At 34.1% G+C, this 24,624-nt stretch overlaps 4 protein-coding genes across 6 annotated transcripts; 1 reads left to right on the top strand and 3 right to left on the bottom strand.

Annotated features, from left to right (window-relative positions):
* Positions 1-1,003: 1,003 nt before the first annotated feature.
* Positions 1,004-4,851, bottom strand: LOC110714190 (proteasome subunit beta type-1-like). Its single transcript, XM_021892670.1, has 7 exons — positions 4,646-4,851; positions 4,447-4,554; positions 3,533-3,614; positions 2,379-2,508; positions 2,105-2,247; positions 1,910-1,996; positions 1,004-1,298 (listed from the first exon to the last, which is right to left on the bottom strand). The coding sequence occupies exons 1-7, from the start codon at positions 4,690-4,692 to the stop codon at positions 1,224-1,226; spliced, it is 672 nt and encodes a 223-aa protein (XP_021748362.1). The 5' UTR covers positions 4,693-4,851; the 3' UTR covers positions 1,004-1,223.
* Positions 4,852-5,892: 1,041 nt separating this feature from the next.
* On the bottom strand, positions 5,893-13,374 carry LOC110714081 (AT-hook motif nuclear-localized protein 7-like). 3 transcript variants are annotated; one of them, XM_021892549.1, is made up of 7 exons: positions 13,136-13,374; positions 11,916-12,370; positions 10,135-10,202; positions 7,738-7,869; positions 7,041-7,202; positions 6,507-6,805; positions 5,893-6,253 (listed from the first exon to the last, which is right to left on the bottom strand). In XM_021892549.1, the coding sequence occupies exons 2-7, from the start codon at positions 12,274-12,276 to the stop codon at positions 6,247-6,249; spliced, it is 1,029 nt and encodes a 342-aa protein (XP_021748241.1). In that variant the 5' UTR covers positions 12,277-12,370; positions 13,136-13,374; the 3' UTR covers positions 5,893-6,246. The 3 variants fall into 3 exon arrangements, with proteins under 3 accessions (XP_021748241.1, XP_021748242.1, XP_021748243.1); XM_021892550.1 differs by having other exon boundaries at positions 13,142-13,347; XM_021892551.1 differs by lacking the exon at positions 5,893-6,253 and having other exon boundaries at positions 6,503-6,805.
* A 5,718-nt stretch (positions 13,375-19,092) lies between these two features.
* Positions 19,093-21,417, top strand: LOC110714603 (protein ROOT PRIMORDIUM DEFECTIVE 1-like). The gene has a single exon (XM_021893149.1). The coding sequence runs from the start codon at positions 19,380-19,382 to the stop codon at positions 20,970-20,972; it is 1,593 nt and encodes a 530-aa protein (XP_021748841.1). The 5' UTR covers positions 19,093-19,379; the 3' UTR covers positions 20,973-21,417.
* Positions 21,418-22,130: 713 nt separating this feature from the next.
* Positions 22,131-24,072, bottom strand: LOC110714604 (abscisic acid receptor PYL8-like). The gene is made up of 3 exons (XM_021893150.1): positions 23,790-24,072; positions 22,954-23,169; positions 22,131-22,590 (listed from the first exon to the last, which is right to left on the bottom strand). Exons 1-3 carry the CDS (start codon positions 23,889-23,891, stop codon positions 22,363-22,365), a joined length of 546 nt encoding a protein of 181 aa, XP_021748842.1. The 5' UTR covers positions 23,892-24,072; the 3' UTR covers positions 22,131-22,362.
* Between the last annotated feature and the right edge of the window lie 552 nt (positions 24,073-24,624).

Raw genomic sequence — 24,624 nt, 5'->3', positions numbered from 1 at the left:
TTAAAGGTCATAATATGCCACAAAAAAGTGTCATGAATTTTATGTGGTAAGATGATGTGTTGGTTAAGAATGATGATGTGGCGGGTATAGGAATACAAAAAATAAAAAAAGAAAATATCACCAAGTATATATTAGGAAAGTAGAGATTTCTAACATGAAAAAAAATAGTTTTTGTCAGTGTTTAGAGAGCCACAAAGGATGGGGGTGAGAGAATCAATTCCAGGATTTACCTTTAAATAGTTAAGAATATAGTATATTGCATATACGAGTGTTCAAAATATTTTTGTAAAAAATAATAGGATGGCTACACAAATTATAAACGTAGTACTTCATATATAACCATTATACTTAATTGCTTTGAATCTATTCTTACAGGGAGATATACCATATAACTACAAACTTGGGAGTTACGTTTCATTTTATTTGACATTTCTAACTAAAGATATTGGATTATACCTTCTTGTTGATGAAGTTTGCAACTGGCTTTCAACAATCAACACACACCCCAATAACACTCAGCTATAAGTTTTATAAATAATGGTGTTTGCTTAGATTGGGTTGTAATTGCTCCTTCAAGGAAAGGTTAAACATGTCTAGGTTTATAAAATTATAAGTGCCATTGTTTGGGGAACCACGGAGTGTCAAGAAACAGAAGCAAATCGCCAAATCCGCCCTCCCCCAAGGAAACAGAAAAAAACGTGTGGAAAATGGGGCTGTTGGACAGGAATGGCAATGTTATAGCAGAACATTTGATGGAAACGATTGATTTGCAAAATTTCAAACTAGGCCTAAGGCCAGACCCCATGTCACTGTACTTGCTCGCTCTGCCAAGTGACCGTGTATGTTCCTAATACCAATATGGATTTCAGAGAAGAGTTGGTAAACAATCATTCTTGAACATGCGCTGTATATAATCCATTGCACTTGCACACCTTTCTCTATGTTCCGTTCTACAGATATCAAAAGTTAACGTGCATAACATAAGATTAAAGCAGCTTTCAAATTATCGGAAAGGAATAGCCCAAAAGAGCACATGGAAATAATTTTAATTGTACGCATAATATTTCCTTGCAAAGCTAGTTCCAACTACGGTTTCAGATAACAAGAAAAGAGTCTGTTCCAAACTTATCATCATCTTCTGCTACAATTATGTTTTCACCAACAATGCTTCAATGTCATCAACAAAACAACTCAATGTAATAATGACAATATTGGAATACAGCTTAATCTTCTCTGAGTTCCATGTACTCTCGACGAAGACCTTCCTTGTTGAGAACCACTATTTCCAGCTTGTCACCCTGCCCAAACAAAAATTACAGTCAGTACAGACTACTGAAGCAAACTGCATAGATCCCAATTTTCCATCAGCACTCCTGCAGTCCAAACATAGCTAACTTCGGACTATTTCTCTAAGGCGGTACCAGGGAAGGGGGTGGATATGTAAGCAAAAAGCACTGTTTACATCCAGGGGTAATATACTTTCAATGGTATTCTTTGGCAGAAAGTCATTCTACCACTGCTACTATAACAGAATATCATGATTTGAAACTCCAGGCAGAAGTTCAAAAATATTAGGAGAGGTGATAAGTAAAGCTAGATCTTTTGAAGAGCCCATAGCCCGACTCCCATTAGACGACCTCTAACAGGATAGCTAGACTACTGGAACTAAAACTTCAACTAGATAGACTATCCCTCCATGACTGGAAACTAGGTGTATGTCAACTGCCTCTCTTCTTAAAAAGGCAGGAAAGAAAAAAATCTCCAGGCAGAAGTTCAAAAATATTAGAAGAGGTGATTTAAATCTGAAACTCTTAAAGCATTTTGAGAGTCGTCCCCCACAAGAATGAAACACAAGGCACTTCAGAATTTTATGAAGAAAACAATATAAAATTGACAAGTAAAAACTTACAGTGTAAATGTCCCTCTCAGTTGCAGATGCAAAAGCAGTTCTCACCAAATCTATTGCTTCTAATTCTGACAATGGCGTCACAGCATCCTGCATAAGCCAGTGTTTCTAGTCAGCTAAGTTGCCACTTGAAAGGGGCAGAAAGTACAGAGAAAATAGAGAACTTTCTGCAGATACCCTGCAAAGTCAATGACATACCTGTGCCGGTAGTAAGAGGGGACTAGGAGACTTCAACTGGTTGTCCAGGAAAGGCATGATAAGCTTCGCACCAGAACCCTGGGAGCTGTATCCAACCTTCTCATATGAGCCCACCGCATCATATGTAAATACACACCCCTTGCCTGAAGCATTAAACAAGTAAGGCGCATAGTTACCATATTTTTCATTAGGTAACATTTTTATTTTTTTGGTTTCAGTAAATTAAAGACTTAGAACATAAAGGAGCAAAAGAAAATAATGATTTTTGAGCTACCTTCACTGTCAAGGCCACCCAATACATTGAAAGCGTAGTAAGGGAAGAAACGTTTATAATAGAGTGTGTTTGAAAGGAGCTGAGCCATAGCAGGGCAGCTCATCTGCTTGTTGTGTTGATGTTGATAGATCTGGGGCACAGACAGAAGAAAGTTTAATAAAGAAACCAAGTCTAATAAGAACATTCAGTTTTTTGAACATCAGATATCATTCAGTTCATTTCTACTTCATATTCAGTTTATTACATACCAGTAATAAATTCATAGATCAACCTGACATTAGATATTATAAGATATACTCCATTTACCTATCCATAGCGATGCTAACAAGCTCAATATCAAAATTAAGGGTAGTGAGAGTGACAGTCTTTATACAAAAATCTATTGGAATATTGGTCCATTTCCATTTGAGAAAAAGATCACCATTCCTCGAATTTTCTTTTGTAATAGAATATAGACTAAAATAAAATGGCTCGTGAAATTTGCTAGCTTTTTTCTTATGAGAATGTAGCAATAGGTCGTGTACATCAAAATCTCTTTGTAACTCTCTTTATAATGAATGTATGGGTCCACCAGAAATAGCCTCTCTATTACCACAATAGTAATCCAGTGTATATCAAACTCTGTTGTAACTATCTAAAGTAGAATCCTAAACAGGCAATATATAAAACAAATTAGATAGGATCAGGATTAAAACTATGGGGCAGCCTTTATTTATTCTTTATTTTCAAGGAAGGATACTACTGGCTCCATTGAATGATTGCAACCACCAAAATTACCGTGCTTCCATGTGAAATCCAATAGAAAAAATCATAATAGAAACCATTTCAGAGTTTAACTAGGCCTTCTCTGACATATCTTAGCTAAAGATATTTCAATCAATCTAGTGTCTACAGCCCATAATTGTCATTACCTAACAATAATATTAATGAAGATCAATTTTCCCTTGAGAGTACGACAAGAGTTAAGTAGCAAAATTCAATACATATGCATTTCAACATTTTGGAAGAAACATAAAGGCATGTTCATCAGCAAAAAGAAAACAAAAGTATGCAATCAAATATTGAGCAGCGAGAGCAAAGTTGACAGTCACCATATAAGAACTCAATAAGTTCCATTTGTAAGAAGAGAAAAAAAAAAGCTTTGAAAACCTTACCAGGTGCCTTGCTTCTAAATGCTTTTGTAAGGCTCTCACATCAGCTTGAAACCCAGATGAAGCCAATACACTTTTTTCAGCCCTGCAAGGTCAATGGAAACAGGACTCAGAAGACATAAAAGATGCGATTGGGGAGAGGAGAGGGGAATCAAATTAAAAGCAATAGAAATCCATCAGATCTATCTTTCAGTGTTGAAGTAAAGGCATGCACATTGATGAATATATTTATCAGGAGAAGCAACTGAACAAATTATGTCCCATTAATTCCTTCTCCAATACATCCGCAGAAGAATGAATCAACACCACACGATTGGATGAGGCCATTTTTTCAAAATCTACATTTTTTTTGCGCATGATAAAGGTATGTAAACACAACCCCGGTAATCTTTTAGAAAATATTGGAAGGCAAAAGCAAGCTCACTCCTTCCTCTACCTCCTCTTTCTATTATGATTGCTAAGCAAATACATTGTTCACAAATGCACACCTCATCTCAACAAAATGCCAATAGCAGCGAGCAAGTGAAACTTAACTAATCCTCTAAACAACTCACTTACGACGGAACAATCAAAATCAGAACTATGGAAATATAAAAACATAATTCACCATAAACAAACAAGCCACTAAAACCTAAAAAGGTCTAGAGTAATTCCAACAAAATGGAACAATTATTCCACTTTCAAGCCCTTTTTCATTCCTTAAGCAAGAAATGGCCATCCCCTAATCAATTTATTCACTTTAACAAGCATCATACTAAAACCCTAATCATCAAACAGCTAATTATACTAATCAATGACATTCCTCATCATACCAATCAACAAAAGCAATTCATGTTCTCCAATCAAACAAATCAATACCCAAAAACAGTAACACAAACTTAAATCAATTCAGCTAAAAAAAGAGAGAAAAAAGTTACAGCTTGCAAATCTTGGAGTAATCGCGAGTGAGAATGTTGTATCCAGTTGACATACGAGTATCAGCAGCAATCACACAGTAATCTGAACCAGCTACTGCAACACATGTTCTGATTCATCCCAAAACCAAGAAATTAATTCAAAAATTAGGGTAAAAAAAGGGGGAAATTGAAGAATATTGCGAAAGAGAAAGTGAATTACCCTCCATTGAAATCGTAAGGAGACCAATTTGCGTGTTGCTTCGTCATGATGAATCGTCGATCGGAAGAGAGAGAAAGTGAGTGAGTGAGAGAGTTTAGGGCGAAGAAATGAAGATTGGGAAGAGATTCAATTGAACTACTTAAATTCTTTTTTTCTTTTTTATGCTTTTCGTTTAATATTTTGGAATTGTTGTTAAAATGCTTTTCTTTCTGCACAAGATTCAAGCCTTGAGCTACGTCGTATGTCTAAAAGCAATTGGTTTAGTTTCTTCCTACTAGTGTTACTCAAATACGATCTCTTTTAATCGCAACGTATTACCATTACAATATTACTCTTCACTTAATATGATTGTGTATGTATATTTGTCATCTTAGATTATATTATTCCATAATTCACAAGTAAAGATGGCTCTAGATCGTGTTGTGTCGTATTTTGTGTCGGGTCCACGTGCTTTGGGGTTAGTTAGACTCGGCTCTTGGCCCGGCTCCTGAGTTATGTGTTGGGCTGAAATTTTCAAAAGGTTGGCCCATGCACAACCCAGGCCCACGTGTCATCGTGTCGGGTTTGCATGCCTAAGCAAAATTTCTTTGGTTTTAGCATGTTTGTCATGTCATGCTAAGCCTACACCATACCCACATTGTGCCATACTTTTTCCATGTTGGACCGGCAACCATGGTTTTTAAGACATCTATATTCCCAAGTAAATGGTTTTTAAGACACACATAAACAAAATGAGCTAAAGTATTACACTATTACCCACACGTTAACACGAGAAATCGAAAAGGCAACAAAAGACATTGTACATTTTTAATTCTCTTTAAACTCCTTGAGGCTGCTTAAATATCATGTTTTAGTTTCACCGATACGACAAGATGTCAAGTTGTAGTACCAATACAATATTACAACATAATAACTTCTAAGTACTTGATTTGTGAATAATTCCTTAGAATTCAGTAACATATAGAGTTATCGGAGGAGCATATATAAATGAAGCTATGATGGTTCTTGTTGTTCATTCTTCAGTACAATATCTTAGATACACTAACGAAGATTTTATTACGCTAGAACAATATTAATGTTAAAGGTGGATTAAACGGTTCAATTATCTAAGCACACTCAGATGTAACTTCATGAATCATGATCTTCTGGGTTAGCAATCTATAAGAGTAAGGCATTTTACCAAATCTAGATTAACAACCACCTATCCGGTATAACAATTAACGCGTATATGTTTAGGAGAAAGAACATGCAACAAAGTACAAGACTAATACACCAAGAAATTAACATGATAAACGTGGTAATCAAGGTTCACCCTATATTGTAAGGTGCTTACAACCTTGTGATTTCTATAAAAGAACATAGAGACAAGAACCACACCCACTAAAATCCTGCAAAACTAAAAAAAAAACCCAGTTTCCTAATGTAACTATAGCATGTAAAACATCAATACTAAGTTAGTCCATACAAAGCTCCGAATTTCAGAAAATGTGCACAAATTATAGTGAGGGAAAAACCCGGACTCAGACCGCCTTTTCATCCTAATATATATTCCTTCCTGTGATTAGCTGATTAGCATACAAGTCAGACTACCAGCTGAGAACCTACATCCTGCATTGCAACCATCAACAAAGTCAGCAAATCATAACAAGAGCATCGACAAACATGCTCATAAGACTTGATGAACCCATAACACGGGCTTATTCTCACTAGATTTCGTTGAACAAGAATGAATTTTTCAGATTAAAACTCATTTTTGCTGATGACCTCATTTCAAATAACTGTTTTTACAGATAAAAAATGATCTTAACAATGTCATCTGATATTGAAGCGAGAAGATAAAAGAGGAAGGTAGATATATTACCCTCCAGGCAAAGATATATTTATATCAGTGGTGGATGTCCTTCGTTCCTGCATAGAATGTGTGTTCGGCCAATTTTCTCGTGGATAAGATGCAAGTGATGTAATGTTCTGCATTGGGGCTACAGAATTATTATGATTGTGCCCTTGGCCATTACACGAATCTTTCTCAGCAACATTAGGTGGAGGAAGGGCAGTTGTAATCGTAAAAGGAGTTGGTGCAGATGGTGTTTGTACTTGTACTTTGGGCTTCTTTGGTTTGAGCTCAGGCGGGTTAGTTGGTAAGAAACTCCCGACAATGACCTGATACAGGAAAGAGAAAGCAAGCCTTGTTATGCCTGAAACAGTGTTTTTTGAGAAAGCAAGCCTTGTTATGCCTGAAACAGTGTTTTTTGAGAAAGCAAGCCTTACTATAAAAAGCAGAAATGTTGTCAATTGTATTAGTTTCACCAACAAACTCTTTAAACCAAATAAAAAACAAAAAATATATGCAGCAGAGAGCATGTACAATGAAACCAAATGGCAGCAGAATGTTTACCTGAACTGGGCTAGCAGCAATCAGCAATCCAGCAACGCATCCTCCAACAACCTGACCATTTGGACTCGATAGAGAGACACTAAGCCCACCTGCTCTATACCTTGTACCTTCTCTCTCAGTAGGTGTGAAAGATCCACACAAGTTTACTATCTCAAAGCGTCCCTAAGACAAATAACGAAAACAGATCAGTTGAATGTAAACTTAAGATTTGGAAGGCACTTTCCAAATATAGACATACCATAAAAGGATATTTCATATGCAGGAGGTGAATAATGAAATTAATTAAAGATTACGCAATACTATCTTCTATATTCTATTTGTGTTGATTTTCATAGTTTGACTACTTTTTGCAACATAGTGAGTAATATGTCAATAAGACAAGTAAAAATACTAGAGTTAAAAAGGCAAACTTGATCACTGATACAAATATGAAAGTAAAACACAAAGAATTGTGGGGGTGTGCGAGAGAGAATATGCGAATGAGCATATCATCCATGTGTGTGATTTTGACTGGCAAAATGCAATTCATTCCCTGGTGATGAGACAATACTAAAACAATTATTTCATTCCTGCATGATTCACAACGTAAGATAGTTTTTTCTGCCTTCTTAACATAGATATAAACAATAGAAATTCATGGATCATGTATAAAAAAAAAAAGGGAATAAATACATAAAGATATATATTCAGTATTTACCTCATATGTCAATGTACCTCCAGAAGAATCTGATTGACGAAGTGTAGCATTTGATACCATTCCATTTGCTGAAAGAATGCAAATTGCACGTGGTCCTTGTTGACAAAAGGATATAATTTTTGCTGTAACATCCTACAAAAAATCCAGTAACCAATCATTCAATCAACAAGATGAAGTGGAGCTCATCATAACGAAGATCAGGAATCAGACAAATATATTCCTCGCAAAGCATCTATGGAAAAGGCAAAGAGCCTTTTACCAGCTGTGCGGTTGTGCCAATATATATACCCTACCATGATTCACTATGTTTCTTCCAAATATATACAGCCAATACAGGCCATATTCCATTTCTAATTGCTCACTGATGTTTATATGCTCAGCCCTACAGTCTGTCAGTCTGGCTCTATGCTATTCACAACTCACAACAGCCTCCTCCACACCCCCACCCCTCTTCCTCCGAAGGTAACAAATATTTTCAAGACTTGATTCATCGATTGTAGTATAAACATACATGTATGTGTGCACCTTCATGCAATGAGATGCACAATGTATATTCACTTTGAAATTCCATACATCATTGTTCTGCATTTTCATCTTCCATTGTCTAGCTCTTCTTGCTAATTGTTCTTCATATACTTGAGGGTTTTATTAAGGCTCACTCTGAACTTGAGTTTAAAAGCCACATCGTTATGCCCATTTTCAGCACTTCCCTATCTATATATCAACTTTACACCCTTTATTGTAAAGGAATAGTTTTTGTTTTATTTTTTATAATTGAAAATGTTGCTCCTTTTCTTTTTGCATTCTGGAGGTACTCTGCCTATTTTAGAAGAGCTAATAAAACTGCAAAAACGATGTAAAGGAAAGGAAAAAACAATAGGGAAAATACATTGCAAGGGTAAAACAAGAACAATATAGAAATGGGGGAAATAGTAGGATTAGTAGATAAGATGGAAATCCTGATGAAAACAAGGATAGGTGAAAAGGCATATGATGTGGGGCGTGAACAAAGTCTGGTAAACACAATGATTGATGGATGATTCATAGCATGGCTCAAAAGGCCATGACTAGAGGCCTTCATCATGATCAACCCCCATTCAAAGCAACGTCATCTAAATTCCCAAAGGCCATTTGGACACAGAAAATAAATCTTCGTATTTCCATTGAGAGTCTTCACCAACTCACTGAAAGACTACAACCATGAGTAACTTTGAAATAGGCTTCCTGAGGTTGATTTAGAGTCAATTGTCAAATAGGTCATAGCCGGATAATGCTTTGATATTAGGAAGCTTTTCCTCTAATTATTATTAATATCTCTCACCTAATGTCCTTAAAGAGTCTTCCAGGCTAAATCTGTGGCCTTTCTTAGTTTGTTATGAGTCTCCCAGCCGCCTAAAACCAGGAGTCAAAAAGCTTTTAAAATGAGCTTGCATATCAAAAAAAACAGAACACTAAGGTACAAGAGGCCTACCATTTGAATGCTATTCTTTTGAGATTTCTCAGTACTCCATACAGGATCTCACAAAGTCACACTCACACACAAGTTCAGCCTCCTTAATGTGGTCATATATATAGGTTTTCCTTATCCGTCTCAATGACCATGTCAACCAGGCACTAGTTGACATTAATGCCTTAACTTCTTTTGGGGGAAAAAAAAAAAGCTAAATGACATACACAAGGCATTATTACCATGAATTTGTGTTTGTTATCAATCACTACCTTACTGCAAGAGGGCCCAGTTGAGTTTCAGAATGTCCTTACAGACAAAATACAATTGGAAGCCATTCACGAAATCATGTGAAAGCAAATAGCCAAATATAACTCATATCTTGTTCATGACTCATAATGCACGTCTTTTCTCATGTTTTAGTTATTGGTTTTTCAGCATTAGTGGCTGAAATATAAATGAAAAAGAAATGCTCTTCTGGGAAAGAAAATTGAAAAATGTCCAATGATAGTATTACACATGGACCCTTCTCCAAGGAAGTTCAAACTAGATATCTGAATGCTTCTAAAGGGTGCACTTTTCATTAAGATATGACGTAAGGTTATCGACCACCTTAGTCACCTAGAGAAGTTAGCACAAAACTAGAACAGGTACTTCATATTAGAGACAAATTGGAATTGGCAGCAGTTTAATTTAGCTACCACATGCAAGTTAACTGATACCATACCAAGCCTTCTAAGAAACGGGCACTGCATTTGCCTACTTACATAAGGTAAGTGTCTATTTCCCTTGATCTTAAACTAACAGGGCTGCATTTCATGAAAACAAAGGGCCCACTTAGCTTCCACAAAAGACTTGCTGCAGTGCTGCACTAAAGCAATGCTAAGGTTGCTAACATATTTCCTGTTCAAACATAATTACACATATATTCCTAGATTTTCACGACATACCTCACCAACATTGACGGTTATGACATGGGGAGTGAAGTTGGCTCCGTCAGAGCGTCCAAATCCATCGCCTGTATGAAGATATCAAATATTGAATAAATAAATTGAATACAAAGCATAGCCAAGAAAACAAAACATTTATGTTCAATTTCCTTCTTTTTCATATATTAAAACATAACAAAGATATTTCTAGAAAAATTGAAATGTTAGTAGTATACTCGATCCGATTAAGATAAATGAAGTAGCAAGTTCACAAGTTGTACATAAGAAAAATCATCAGGCTTCCACAAGTTTTGATCCTATCAAAAATCAGCTGATTTTCAACCCCTCAATGCTGATCTTGTACAACAAACCTAGAAAGACAATTCAAACAGCATAGGCTGCCCTTTGGTGATATGCCCTCAAACAGCATCGTAACTCCATCCAATCAACAAACAACACTGTTGAATGGAGCACGACTAGCTAATAGTGTATCTTAAGAGAATATTGTATATTTGTTCATCCAAAAATGGCCTCTCAAATAGTCTTGGATTAGCAGGGGTAATGCTGCATAGATTAGGACCTCCAAACCCTGCCTTAATATAATTGATTTATGGTGTTTCTGATTGTTTCTTTAGTTAGACGTTCAAACAAAGTAGCATTAACTATATTATTTTCATAATAGTGTAGCCTAATGGGTAAACAACACAAGGATTAAGGAAACCAGATATGCATCAGCATTGCAAATTTGCAATTGTTTCTTTAGTTGGAATTTCAAAGAAAGAAGCATTACCTATATTATTTTCTTAATAGTGTAACCTAATGTGTAAACAAATCGGGTAAGGAAACCAGAAATGCATCAGCATCCCAAAGTTTCTCCAACAAGTCAATAACAGCCTGCAATTGATTTTACAGATAAGTAACTTGAAAGAGCCCACCAGAATGCATAGACCAGAGGCTCTATGAGGAATTAAACCCCCCCACCCCACCACCATGCCCACTGGAAAACTAAGGCAAAAAAAATCGGTCAAAGACCACGCTGAATTATGGATTAATGTCGGGGCAAGATAAATCTAAAGAAGGGAGGAGTAGGCTGACAAGGCTCTTGTCTTCCTCCTTACATTCTTCAAATCCCATATGGGATCAAATGCCTACTCATGCAAAACCCTAATTAGCAACTACGATAGGTGGAAAAACTATTATATTGCCTTCTGCAACTCTCTCATTGATTGATAGTAATAAATCCTGAGAGTTTATCTTGTTGAACTGTAAAGGTTCTCTAATAAAGGTTTGTTATAACAGAACAACTGACAATTCAACATGTGTTTGGCCTCTATTGATCTGATTTCTTGAGCACAATTTTCAATTTTTGGTGGATTGCAAATTGTTCCTGTTGACAGTGGTATACTGAAAACCTTTTAAGAGATCAAAGTGTAAACATTCTCATTTGACAGCACGGCACCTTGATGTCTGCATCTTATGGTGTCAGGGACTCAAGGGCATCATTTTCAGTAAACCTTAAAGTCTAGCTCGCCTAATTTCCATGTCCATAGTAGAACCCATGAGATGACATGAAAAACTTATAGGCACCAGATCAAAATAAAAGCAAAAGGGTTAGCACTCTAGGTCCACACTTTTTTTTTCCTAAAACCTGGGAGGAATCCGTACCTCCTTTGAATCATGGATGTAAATGAACTTGCCTACTAAGAGGCAAGAGTTAAAGCATATATAGCAAGCCTATTACAACTAATAAATCACATGCTTGTGTTTGAGTGTCAAAATAACCGAAATTATGACCCACATACCCATAGAAACCATCTCAAAGCTGGGCTGCTGTTTGGCCTCTGAAGCGGCTGACCTTCCCCTACCCCGCTTCCCACTTGGCTGACTACCACCAGAAGTTGGAGCTGACACTGAAGTCGTCTTTGGCGAGTATGATCTTGATACACTACCATCAGGTCCATATTTTCGAGGCCTACCTCTCTTCTTTTTGTCCACCAATCCCGGTATGCCAGTACTTCCTGGAGTAACAACCCCAGTTGGTGATATAGCTAACTGATTTGGGGGTTGAGAGGGGGCTTCACCCCTGGATGCCATATGATAATTCGACGGAGCTTCTGCTCCTATAACTGTCACCCCCGTCGTCATACTTTCTTTGGCCTCCATGCATAAATGTTCTTCCAAAGAATTACAATTTAATCCAAATATATGCCTTTAATAAACTAGAATGATCCTTAATTAAGCCCTATTTCCTATTTCCCTGCATGCACAATTCCAAAGAGTAGAAACCTCATCAAAATAAGTTACAAACTCATCTTTGACATTAGATTTTTACAGCAAACTTTAACCATCAAAGAAAGAAAGCTTGAGCAAAGTATAATACTAGTATATGTACATCTAGATAAGAATGCCCTATCCAATGGAATAAATTGTAAGCCAAAGTAAATTAAAAGTTTAACCCTAAACAGAAACCATTTCAAATTCATTTTTTGCAAATGAAAGCAACACCACATGCAATTTCAAAATGGTGGAACTAAAGAACTATCATGTTTTGGTGTATGATGTAGACACGATTCGATCCCACGTGATCGGTACCATCCCAAGACGGCGAGACCTTACTAACTAAGCTAGTTGGTATCCACAACTAACAATAATTGTGCAAAAAAGGAAAATCATGATAATCAATACAAATCAGCAAACATATACTGAAAACATGAACTTTCTTATGCTTTTTTAACTCAGACTATAAATCAGATTCATGCATAAATCTAAATGCCAACTATAAATCAACTAAAAATTCCCACATTTTGTACAATTAGCTTTACCAATTTGTTTTTGTTATGAAACCCCATATTTCAAAGCATACACTAATCACTTACTAACCCCAAAATCATAACTTTATTACAAACAAAACAACAAAATTATGAAAACTTAAACACTGTAATAAAGCAAGATGTACATGATTTAATCACTAAATTAGCTACATAAACATCTCAAACTATAAATAAAGTGATAAAAATCAAACCTTTACCAAAGTTCAAGAACAACTACACTTCAATGCCATCAAACGACACCTTTCCAAGAATCAAACGACAGAAGATCATCACCCAACAAGTAAATAACAGCTAATTATCAAACAAACCCAATAAAATAATTTGCATAAAAATAAAAATATATCTAAGCTTGTTTTTAGTGAGAAGTTAGAGAGAGAAAGTAGAAGAGAGAGAAAGCAGGAAGGTGAAATGAAAATGAAATGAAATATTCTACTGGTAATAGTAAAAAATAAAAAATAAAATAAAAACTTTGGAAATTGAAGAAAAAAAATAATTAAATTTGAGCTACCAAAAATAAACTATAGTTGTAGCAATAATTAATTACAATAATTCTGTGGGGTTTTGCCAAAATCGAAAATAAAATTCAATTTGAGTAGATCTTTGGAGTCCGGCAAAAGGGATTTGAATTTCTAGGGGTAAGATGGTGAAATTAGGTAAGAAAAAAGAAAAGAAAAAAAGACATTCAAAAGTAAAAAAAAAAATTAAAAAATAATTTGTATTTCTAAATTAATTATTGGTAATTAAACTTGTAAAGTAAAAAAAAGCTGGCAAAGGGTAGCACGAGAGGAGTTAATTAGACACTTTTAAATCGGCGTTGACCGTACCTTTGTCTTTTGCGGTCAATGCAGGGTGAAAATACTATATTACCCTTGAAAAAGTATGAAAATTGCTAAGTATGTCATGGCATGAGTATTTAAAGTGTTGGGGTTATGTTGGTAATCGTGTATTTTGTTGATCGGTTTAGTCATTTAAAACACAAAAGGTTGACTGTTAGACACAAATTTGGAGTAGATATAAAGAAATTAATCTAGCATCTTTTAATTTCGATGAAAATTGAATTTGCATTCTTAGCACTAATTTTTGTGGGAAGCTTTTTGAATAACTCTAATTCTTGTATAACACGTTTGTGTTGTGGTAACAAGTACCAACCTCTTGCCATGCTATTCTACTAATCAACTTCATTCTTTATTTTCATTCTTATGTTGAATTGTTATACCCGAGTAATTAAAAAGCTGAAATTAATAATGATTATATACGCAAGGAATTTTATTACGGGATCTTAATGTTTGTTTTTAGGAAAAATTGACATTTATTATCAGCGAAAACACCTGTCACATTTGCAACCCGTTTTTAAAAAAAAAAAAAATAATTGATACCACACAAATCCCTAAAATATGTAATTAAGATATATACACATTGTATATTTTAAAATTTCGTATTGTGGGATGTAAAAAAAAGCAAACATGATGAACTTTGAGAAGAATATGAGGGCTAAATAAATAAATTATTGATACCATTAAACTTTAGTAATAAAACATAAGTTTGTATACTCCGATTGTCACATACCCAAAACGGCAAAACTTAAACTAAAAAATCTTGCTAACATGTAAAATAAGAGTATGTTCTCTTTAGATTATTTTTAATTCAATTCAGTTCTTAATTTCCTTATCTCATAAAATATTCAGTTCAGCTCAATTCATTTCAGTCAATTAAAACAGGCCCTAAGACAATATGATGTGTAGCTTCATTAAATTCATTAGAATGTCTTTAAGTCTTTAGTAGAGTACTTTACCAATATATTTCAAATTAGATTCCTATTTGACTTTCTAAGGTCAAACTTTTAAAAATTAGCTATATTATCATAGGCATCTAGTTATACGTGTTTTATATACTTGTGGAGTATTACTTTTCAAAATCTCATGTAATGTTTACCATTATTTTTTGTTACAATTAAACATGTAATTTTAAAACCCAAAAGTAAACAAAGAACATATTTTTGAGTTAGGCTATATCGACTACATAATTTAAGGTTAATTATGCGCATCGAAAACTAATTTTGAAACTGAGTGTGTGTTTAAAAATATACATGTACTCGTAATATCTAATTAGACCACTTTTCAAATCAACGACAGTAAACATTTTTATTGAATATTTAAGTTTTACAAAAACTAGTTTTCAAATTAAAGACAATGAACATATTGAATATCATTTTATGAATATAATAATATGAATTAATTATTTAAAATATTTGTTTTAATTTCTTTTTTCAAGTAAGATGACGGGGTCACCTCCTATCACAGGGATGAGGAATCAAACCCTCGTTACTCGATGGACGTATGAAGGGACTAACCAATCATCTATCTTCATATTTTTATTTTTTTATGAACAATTTAGAAACTTACATTTTTTTTTTCGAATTTACCATTTTTTATTCAATCTCTCTTTACTTATTTTTTTTGTTTAAAGTTTATTCGGATATAATAACATGTCCCATTGACAATATATAGCGGGAGTGAACGGTACTAGAAAAAAACAAAGAGAGAGTGAGTGAGAGCGGGGTTTTTGAGAGGGAAGAGTCACATGGGGCACACTCAAATTTCTCCAATAACATTGCGGCTTCTTAATAACCGTTTACATTATTTTATTTACACCTCATTCATCCCTCACCATGTGATTTTTATCTAACATCTTTGTCTATTTACATCAAACACCTTCATTTAGTATTTTTTTTTAATCAAAGATAAACAACACTCTATTCTTGTTATAGCTACGGAATGACTTCACACAACTTTTTCTTTTTTGAAAAAGTATTCTACAACTTAGGGCATGTTATCCGTTGAAATTCAGTTCAGTTCAGCTCAGCTCAGCTCAGCTCAGCTTAACTCAGTTCAGCTCCTAATTTCCTTCTCTTATAAAATATTAATTTCAATTTAGTTCAGTTCGGCTGAGTTCATTCAATGAGAACAAACCCTTATAGAAGAGTAATACTCTCTCTGTTTTTTTTATAAGCGATAAAGTTAGATTTGCACATTTGTTATAGATTGATAAAAAAAATAAGTCGATGATGACATATAAATAGTGTAAAATCTCAACTCTAGCTTATAAAAAACTGAAAGGAGTATTTGGATAATTTTGAATAATATTGGACACTGATCTTAAAGACCCACAAGACCACAATGCAAGTAGTAAATGGGTAACGATGTAAATGAAATTCAATCTTGAATTGATCATACGCCGTGTCATTTTCATGAGACAATAACTAAATCAAATGTCATTCACAATGAAATATCCAATATTTTTGACGGGTACAATGAGATATACTTCCTCCATCCATAATTATGTGCAACAAAAGAATATTTTATACCTCACAAATAATACTCTTTTGTTGCACATAATTGTGGGCAAAGTAAGTATGATTGTTCAGCTATACATACAATGTATGCATACTACTTGAATTAAAAAAATGTATTTATGCTAAAAGAATCTTCAATAGTTGGTTTGTAAATTAACAGTCTATCAACAAGTTTACCATTAGAGAGAAAAATGTATAGCTTGCTTACTACCTGTTGCCCCAATGGGCTGCCTGCTACTTGCTTAATATCGTCGTGCGTCGGCTCATAGTGTATCATTGTATATCAAATTTAGTTCTTTATTTTTAATTTAATTTATTATTTAATTTTTTTTCTTCTAATTTTTACTATTTATTGCAAGCTACAAGCTAAGGTGTCGTAGACATGCAATTATTGTGAGAGTATGTAATTTGAAACTAGTGTTGTTTGATATTCTAATATGGTACACGTTATAGCTCACCATTAAAGTTGCTCTAAGATAATTAGAAGATATTAATTATTTTAATCTAATTTGTATGCTAATATAATGTTCATTTTTTTTTAATAAAAAACAAAGAAAAAAAAAGTGTTAGAAACCTGGTTTGAATAGGAATCTAATCATCCAGTGTGGGGAATAATTAACCTATCATAATAAAAGATAATACAAAATAATATCATGATATATTTCCTAAATATTCTCTCATATCTTAAGATATATCTAGTATGAAAGGGCCATGATATTAATTTACATCATGGATTTGCATCAAATAGGTTTTCCTTAGAGACATAGTAAAGATTTGCATCAAATAGGTTTTCCTTAGCTTAGAGACATAGGTCCTGTTTGATTCACCTTAATTTTGCTGAACTGAACTTATTTTTACTGAACTTTATCGATCAACTAGTAAATAAAAATTTAAAATAAATATACAAGACAGAGTGACTTGAACAACAATTAAATTAACATGGAGTATGAACTTGAATCGTAGCGATTTTAAATTAAACAAAAATCCCCTTACTTATTTTCCAGCGTTGCTAAATACATCAAAACAATAACAAATAATCATAGCAAATTAAACTTAAAACAAAAACAAATAAAGTGACGAATATAATAACAAATTGGAAGATACGATCTTAGAATAAAACCAAAGTATCTATATTAAAAACTAAATAAAAGTGTAGAATGACAACAAATTGATAAACAATTGAACACACATAATTAGCTTAGAAAGAAGTAGAATTTGAACGACGTAGTGTAGGTTGTGGCATCTTCTTTGTTAACCATGATGAAGATGACACTGGAATCTCCATTTTTGATTCTTTCTTTGATTTTGATACGTTCTTTGTTTCTTCCTCGGATTTTGAAGACGATGTAGTTTTCTTCTTCGTATTGTTTTCCTGGTTTTTATGATCACAAGACACGCATCCTAACAAAGCCATAATGCTATTTAGAATATCCTTGAATTTTTTCGCCATTGTAGCTTTAATTTGAAACAATGGAGATCAAGGAAATTGACGTACTCTTTATTCTTTAACAACGTGAAGAATAATAATAACCCTAATAGGCTAATAGAGCAATATGTATATATAGTACTCTATACTATCTTTTTATTTTTGAAGAAACCTAAAACAATCCTATCAGTTAATTAGTTTTAGATAGCTGTGAATTTGGTCCTCTATTTGACTTTTTAAGTCAAATTATAATCCTAAGCTTTTAATTTTTATAACTATACACGTATATACTATTTTATATAATGAAATATAAAAAAGATAGATATATATGATTATATATTTAGTCTATTATGCTTTCTATTTATCAATTCTTCATATGGTCTTTGTATGGTAAATAGTCAAACATAAAGTAGTTTAAGATGGATGGAACATATAAATCAATCCGATTCAATTATCAATATTGTGTTATATATATGAGGGGGTCCATGTCACATCTACATTATCTATTTCGTATAAAAATATAAATATATTTTTTTTAAAAGTACTCCGTAGTTTATAAAGGTAATTTTTTTTTTAAAACACAATAAAGGTAATTTATTGACATATATTCACAAACTACACTTAATCGGTTAATCCCATACCCATCAATTAAACTATAAGTAATATTTTTTTTCCTTACAAAGTTATTCCATAATAATTTACTTACGATTACATACATACTCACAAATTAAGTGAATTAATCGAACAAGTATATGTATACAAATATTCATCACCTAGAGATTATTGACCACGATTAGTTTACAACTATTCCTCACAAAAATATAAATAATTAATTTACAACGACTAATCAGCAAAATAGAGCTATCACGCAATACATTAATAACTAAACAATTATCATCAACACAAAACCTAGAAATTTTTATCACAAAATTGGATTCTCAAGGCTATACATTTACAACTAGTGACAAAAAGGGTGAGGAACCTCAGCAAAAGGGCTTCTATAGCTCTAAGGGTCTGTTCTGTTGCGTTGAAATTCAGTTCAGTTCAGTTCAGCTAAGCTCTAATTTCCTTCTCTTATAAAATATTTAGTTCAATTCAGTTCAGTTCAGCTCAATTCAATTCAGTTCAGCTCAATTCAGTTCAGTTCAGTCAATGAGAACAGACCCTTAAAGCCTTAAAGATGTCAAAAACTTATCTGACTGACTTGACCCGAAAATTAAAAAAAAAAAAAAAAAAAAAAAGATTTGAATTTTTATAGACAAATTAAGTTAGCATAACTCAAGTTTAAATTAAAATTAACCTTTTTTATTTCGACGGGAAATTAAAATTAACCTTATTTGAGTTGAACTCAGCCGCACATCCGAATTGACACAGGCACACATCGCTCTATTGAGTATTTTTTGCGGATCAACTAAAATACTCCGTATCGTTGTAAAGTGTAGATTTTAGATAACTTGCCTGTTCATAGGAAGAACTGAGGTTTTAGCCTTCCAAAACCCTCGAATTCTCCTTCATATCAAACTCCATAAATAAACGAAAGGGAGCAAAATTATTCTGGTAAGTTTCTTATAATCTTATCTCATCAATTTCATTTCCTCAATTTCATTCAAATGTATTAATTGATATATATCCTGTTGATATTGAACCGCCATTTTTAATGGACTCTAAGCTGTTTCCCCCTTCACTCAAAACCACCCAATCCATTCAAATACCACTGTTTCTATCCTGCAAAACCACTATCCCTAAAAATCCCATCTTTTTCCCAAAACCCCATTTTAATTCCTCTGTAAAATCATCGCTTAGTTCATCTTTTTTGGGCCAAAGTTTAATTTTAGGGCAAGATGAATTTGGGTTTTGCAGAAATAGGAAAACCCATGTCCCAATTTGCCCAATTAGAGCTGTTGTTAAGAGAAGGAAAGAACTTCCGTTTGATAATGTTGTTCAAAGAGATAAGAAACTGAAATTGGTATTGAAAATTAGGAAGATTTTAGTGAGTCACCCTAATAGAACTATGCCTCTTAGAGAGTTGGGCAAGCATAGGAGAGTGTTGGGATTACAGAGAGGAAGGCGGTTTATCGCCTTGTTAAAGAAGTTCCCTAGTGTCTTTGAGATTGAGGAAGAAGGGGCATACATGCTTAATCTTAAATTGACCCCTGAGGCTGAGAGGTTGTATCTTGAGGAGTTGAAGATTAGGAATGAAATGGAGTCATTGTTGGTTGTTAAATTGAGGAAGTTGTTGATGATGTCGTTGGAGAAGCGGGTTTTGGTAGAAAAGATTGGCCATTTGAGGACTGATCTTGGGCTTCCTTTGGAGTTCAGGGACACAATTTGTCATAGATATCCACAGTACTTTAAGGTTGTCCCAACTGATAGAGGTCCGGCTTTGGAACTGACTCATTGGGACCCTGAGCTCGCGGTTTCAGCTGCTGAGATGGATGAAGAGGAAAATCGTGCTAGAGAGTTGGAATCAAAGAATTTGATTATAGATAGGCCTTTGAAGTTTAATAGGGTGGAGCTACCTAAGGGTTTGAAACTGTCCAAGAATGAGATGAGAAGGATTTGTCAGTTTACAGACATGCCTTATATATCTCCGTATTCAGATTTTTCACATTTATCACCTGGTACACCAGAGAAAGAGAAGCATGCTTGTGCAGTTGTTCATGAGATTTTAAGCCTCACTGTTGAGAAGAGGACTCTTGTTGACCACTTGACTCATTTCCGGGAGGAATTTCGGTTCTCACAACAGTTGAGAGGGATGCTGATTAGACATCCTGATATGTTTTATGTGTCTCTTAAAGGAGATAGGGATTCGGTATTCCTTCGTGAGGCATATCGAGGTTCCAACTTGGTTGACAAGGACAGGCTGCTACTTGTCAAGGAGAAGATGCGGGCCCTTGTTAATGAACCTCGATTACGAAATAAGGGTGCTCGAAGGAGTGAGGGTGAAACAGAAGAAGCTACCAAGCAGCAAGATGAACTTAGTGAAGGAGAGGATGGAGAGTGGTCTGATTTTGATAATGTTGCTAGTGATGAGTTTGGTGATGATGAAGAAGATGAAAACGACAGTGATAATGAAGATTATGAAGATTCTTGGACTGATGAAGATGATACTCCCCCTGATTTTGATGATGACAATGATAACATAAGGGTCAAGGCAAGCAAATCAGAGGAGCAGTTCGATCGTGAGCCACTGAATGATGACGAGCGTGTCCCTGTTTTCCCTGATGGCCGACCTAGGGAATGTTGGTGAGGGAGACAAGTGTTTTAAGTTCGTTAGTGTGATCCTTCAACCTTTTAATCTCTTGCTGCTGCTGGTTTCAGCAGTTCTTTGCCTAGCTCACAGGATCCTTCCTTTAGGAAAGAGTATCACTGAGGTAGTGTGACTACACTTCAAACTTGCTCCTCTTTATCTGCAATAGACTAGGTAAAGTTTAAGAGGAAGGGAGATGCTTCCACCATAACTGTGGAGATACAGCTCTTCTTGATGGTGTAAAATGTAATTTTGAGTCCGATATGTAATTGGTGTACTGCTTTTGTTTAATACGAAGTATATGATTATGTCTACCAGGCTACCAGCAAGATGTTCTATGGAATGTCTTTCGAAATCTTGTTGAATTTTTGCCAGAATACTAAAGGTGATGGTTTTGTATACTTACATAAAACCTCTTATTTTGTGAAATTTTTCTTGTGGTATATATTATGGGGGCAAAATTTTCATCAAACCTGGAGTGAAATTGAAAGTTTGTCCAATAACAATAGTATAGAGGCTGGTGACTAAATGACAGATTGCAGGTGGGTGAAGTTGCTCCTTTGTTCTTGTCAAATCATCTCTGATTCAGGAAGATTTGTGCTAAAAATTGTCTTCTGAATTCTAGTTCGATTAATGATGCACTTGTTCCAAGACCAAAAATATAAGTGGCATTAGAAGCTCCAAACTTTGGGCATCCTTCCACTTAACAATGCTGAATGTGTCTTAACTGCGGTAGAGCAGCGTTACACAGAATCACAGGCTCACAAAAGGCATTTTTCTTTGCAGGACGGTTTACTTGATCTAGTATTACTTTGTCAATGTTACACTTGTCTGTATCGAATCAGCATGTTGCTTCTCAATAGCAGTGTAGAAGTATATTTAATTTATATCAAAACTTGCAGATCTGAAGAAAAATCGATTCTGTTAAATTGAGTTATATGCACTTCTCTCTCTTCCTGTTTTCAGACTGTTAACAGTTCTCAGTCTTCTCACTTCCCTTTTTAGTTATGATGCAAAATTGAGGATAATGAGCTAACTCATATCTTAGTCAAGCTATATGTCCAGTTGTGCCTACTCCATAGACTTTGTAGACGACTTAATTGGTTCATATGTACCCAAACACCAAGTTGCTAATTGGAATAGCTGCAATGAATAAGATTGTTTGGTGGTCATATATATGACCGCATTTAGATGAAAATGCCTAGCAATTACAGTCCAAAACAGCCTGTTATCATAAATCATACTTTTTGGAGAAATAGCTGTTGTAATCAAACAAACTGACTCCATAATTCAAATGAGAAAGAACAAATCAATAATTTTCTACTGAACGGAGACAACAGTTGAGAATCAAGTCTAAAGCAGCCTCCTCGAAACTTCAAATGATCCAAAATTACCATTCAACGGAGTTGGTCTGTCCAGAGCTATTGGTGTGCAATGCAATCTTTTCAGAAACATCAGCTAAGCAATTATGATTACAGTTGATAAGGTACTGAACAAAGTAATAAGTCTCCTCTGTGGTGTTTCCGTCTGGTACATCAACTACGAATGATTCAATGACTAATGTTCCTGGCCTTCCTTCGATTGTTTCTGGGTGAACTGTTATTGTTGATGAGTAATTCTGCAGCGAAAACACAAAGACAGTGTTATCCTCTTTGTTATTAACTTATTACCACATCACATCTAGCAGGTAGACAAACCAGCAGGATGATGATCATAAGGTTTCTATTCTGTTCAACTTAAACTCAACTTTCAATCAGAAACAAAATCAACTTTATCAGTAAAAACAGCAAAAGAGAAAACACCAGTGAATCAGAAAAATCAGTTTACAACAAAACTGCAGAAATCTGCAGAAGAAAAAACACCAGTGAAACAGAAAATTCAGTTTTACTCAGTAAACATAATTTTTGATCAATAACATTCGTTTTAATATCATGTTCAATGTTCAAAGCAATGTATTTCAAGAACAAAGAAGTCGATATACCCTTAATCTATGATCGCCACCCATGATTCTGACACCAAATATACGATGCTCATCGTCGAGAAGCTCCAATCTTTCGGTGCTGGTGGTTGCAGGAAGTCCTGATCGAACATTAACTTCTCTAACTGTACCAACTTTAAAATCTCCTCTTGATGTACATTCACTAATAAATGGCTTGTATTTCTGGGGTTGATCAAAGCTTCTCACTAAAGACCAAACCTGATAACAATATCACCAAATTTGTCAACAACACAAATTGCAACAACCAAGAATCTGCACATTAAGTTCAAATGAATGCAGAATCATCAATTACCAAGTTTGCATTTTGATTGTAATATAGTCATCAAAAAGTCAAGCACATTGTTTTTGACTTCTTAGCTTGGCATAAAGCATGGTCATGTTCTCTTCGCCTGATTTTTACTAAAATCAAATTATATTTACGGTCTTATTGATACTGATTTTTATTGATTAAAATACATTACGGATTCAAATTGATTTTTATCAATTAAAACTTGGCAAAGAAAATGCTCTAAATCAGTAGAAAATGCAGCAGCTTGATTCAAGATGACATTTCATTGATGGATAATTTGGGGAATCTAAAAATATGAGTAATTTACATATATGCAACAAAAAAATGGACTAACAAATAATACAATTGTAATTTACATGTAATAGTATATAGTTCTATGAAATAAAAATCCTATCTTTAATCATTATACCACCAATATAGAACAAAATAAAACAGATTATGATCAATCAGATTTCTTTGTCTTAAATACAACAAAAAAAACAAAAAATAAAATAAATTAATAAAAATAAAAGAGAAAGAAAGAAAGTACAATATCAGTAGGAGCTTTGATGCGTTTAGTGACAGAAGAAGAACATTGATTGGCTCCAATCTCTTGCTGTGTGTGATACTTGGTTATGAACTCTGCCTCCATTATTCTTATTTCTAAAAATATTTCTGTAAATTAAACAAAGATAAAAAGTATTTATTTTTGGCAAAATTTTCCCAATTTAAGTAAATGAAAATTATTAAGTGGAAAAAAAAATTAAGAACAAAGAAAAAGGAGCTTGAGATATTTTGAGTGAGAAGCTATTATTGGTGCACAAAGAGTCAAGATATAGAAAAAATAAAATAAAAATGAGAACTTTAGCATAAAAAGTGGGTCCCACATATAGAAACTCGTATTGTGATTGGTTGGACGTTCCTAGATGTTAGTTGGTGGATCATGGTCTGACCGCCCAAGTTGTGTTAGTGCCTTTGCTTCCGGGTTATGGCATTTTGAACTACTTTTTTGCCTTTTTGTATGTAAACTATTTACTTATCTATATATGTGCACTTTCTTGAATTATTAATTACGATTACAACATTTAGTACTCCATATGTTATACAAGGGTCCATATCTTTGATTTAACTCAATCTGATTTACAATTTAATTGATCTTGGTTCGGTTGGTTTTTGGATAAGGAATAACGGGATTTAATAGTTATTTGGTTATATTAAACGTAGGATGTTGTATAAAGTGATAGAAAATTGATTGTTTTTATACTTTATTTTTTAGAAAGTGAATAAAAAGTTACTCGTATTTGATTGATTTTGAGAAGTAGAATTTTGTGTGAGAAGTGTAGTTGACCTTTTTTTTTTTGGCAAGATATAGAACTTAACTTTGT

This window comes from Chenopodium quinoa, unplaced genomic scaffold, assembly GCF_001683475.1.
Source record: "Chenopodium quinoa cultivar QQ74 unplaced genomic scaffold, ASM168347v1, whole genome shotgun sequence".
In the NCBI taxonomy this organism is placed as follows: domain Eukaryota; kingdom Viridiplantae; phylum Streptophyta; class Magnoliopsida; order Caryophyllales; family Amaranthaceae; genus Chenopodium; species Chenopodium quinoa.
Note: the sequence above shows the minus strand (reverse complement) of the source record. Positions and strands in the feature narration are given on the sequence as shown.

Bases quoted from the DNA above. Each gene is read 5' to 3' on its own strand.
- LOC110714604 (XM_021893150.1), bottom strand. From the start codon at position 23,891: ATGGAGGCAGAGTTCATAACCAAGTATCACACACAGCAAGAGATTGGA. The intron at 23,170-23,789 runs GTACTTTCTTTC...TATTGTTATCAG, and splicing joins TCAAAGCTCCTACTGATATT to GTTTGGTCTTTAGTGAGAAG. The intron at 22,591-22,953 runs GTATATCGACTT...TTTTCGCTGCAG, and splicing joins GTGGCGATCATAGATTAAGG to AATTACTCATCAACAATAAC.
- LOC110714081 (XM_021892549.1), bottom strand. From the start codon at position 12,276: ATGGAGGCCAAAGAAAGTATGACGACGGGGGTGACAGTTATAGGAGCA. The intron at 10,203-11,915 runs GTATGTGGGTCA...ATCTTCATACAG, and splicing joins CTTTGAGATGGTTTCTATGG to GCGATGGATTTGGACGCTCT. The intron at 7,870-10,134 runs GTATGTCGTGAA...GATTTTTTGTAG, and splicing joins TAACCGTCAATGTTGGTGAG to GATGTTACAGCAAAAATTAT.
- LOC110714603 (XM_021893149.1), top strand. From the start codon at position 19,380: ATGGACTCTAAGCTGTTTCCCCCTTCACTCAAAACCACCCAATCCATT.
- LOC110714190 (XM_021892670.1), bottom strand. From the start codon at position 4,692: ATGACGAAGCAACACGCAAATTGGTCTCCTTACGATTTCAATGGAGG. The intron at 2,509-3,532 runs GTAAGGTTTTCA...TCTGTGCCCCAG, and splicing joins ATTTAGAAGCAAGGCACCTG to ATCTATCAACATCAACACAA. The intron at 1,299-1,909 runs GTAAGTTTTTAC...TTGTTTGGGCAG, and splicing joins CTGAGAGGGACATTTACACT to GGTGACAAGCTGGAAATAGT.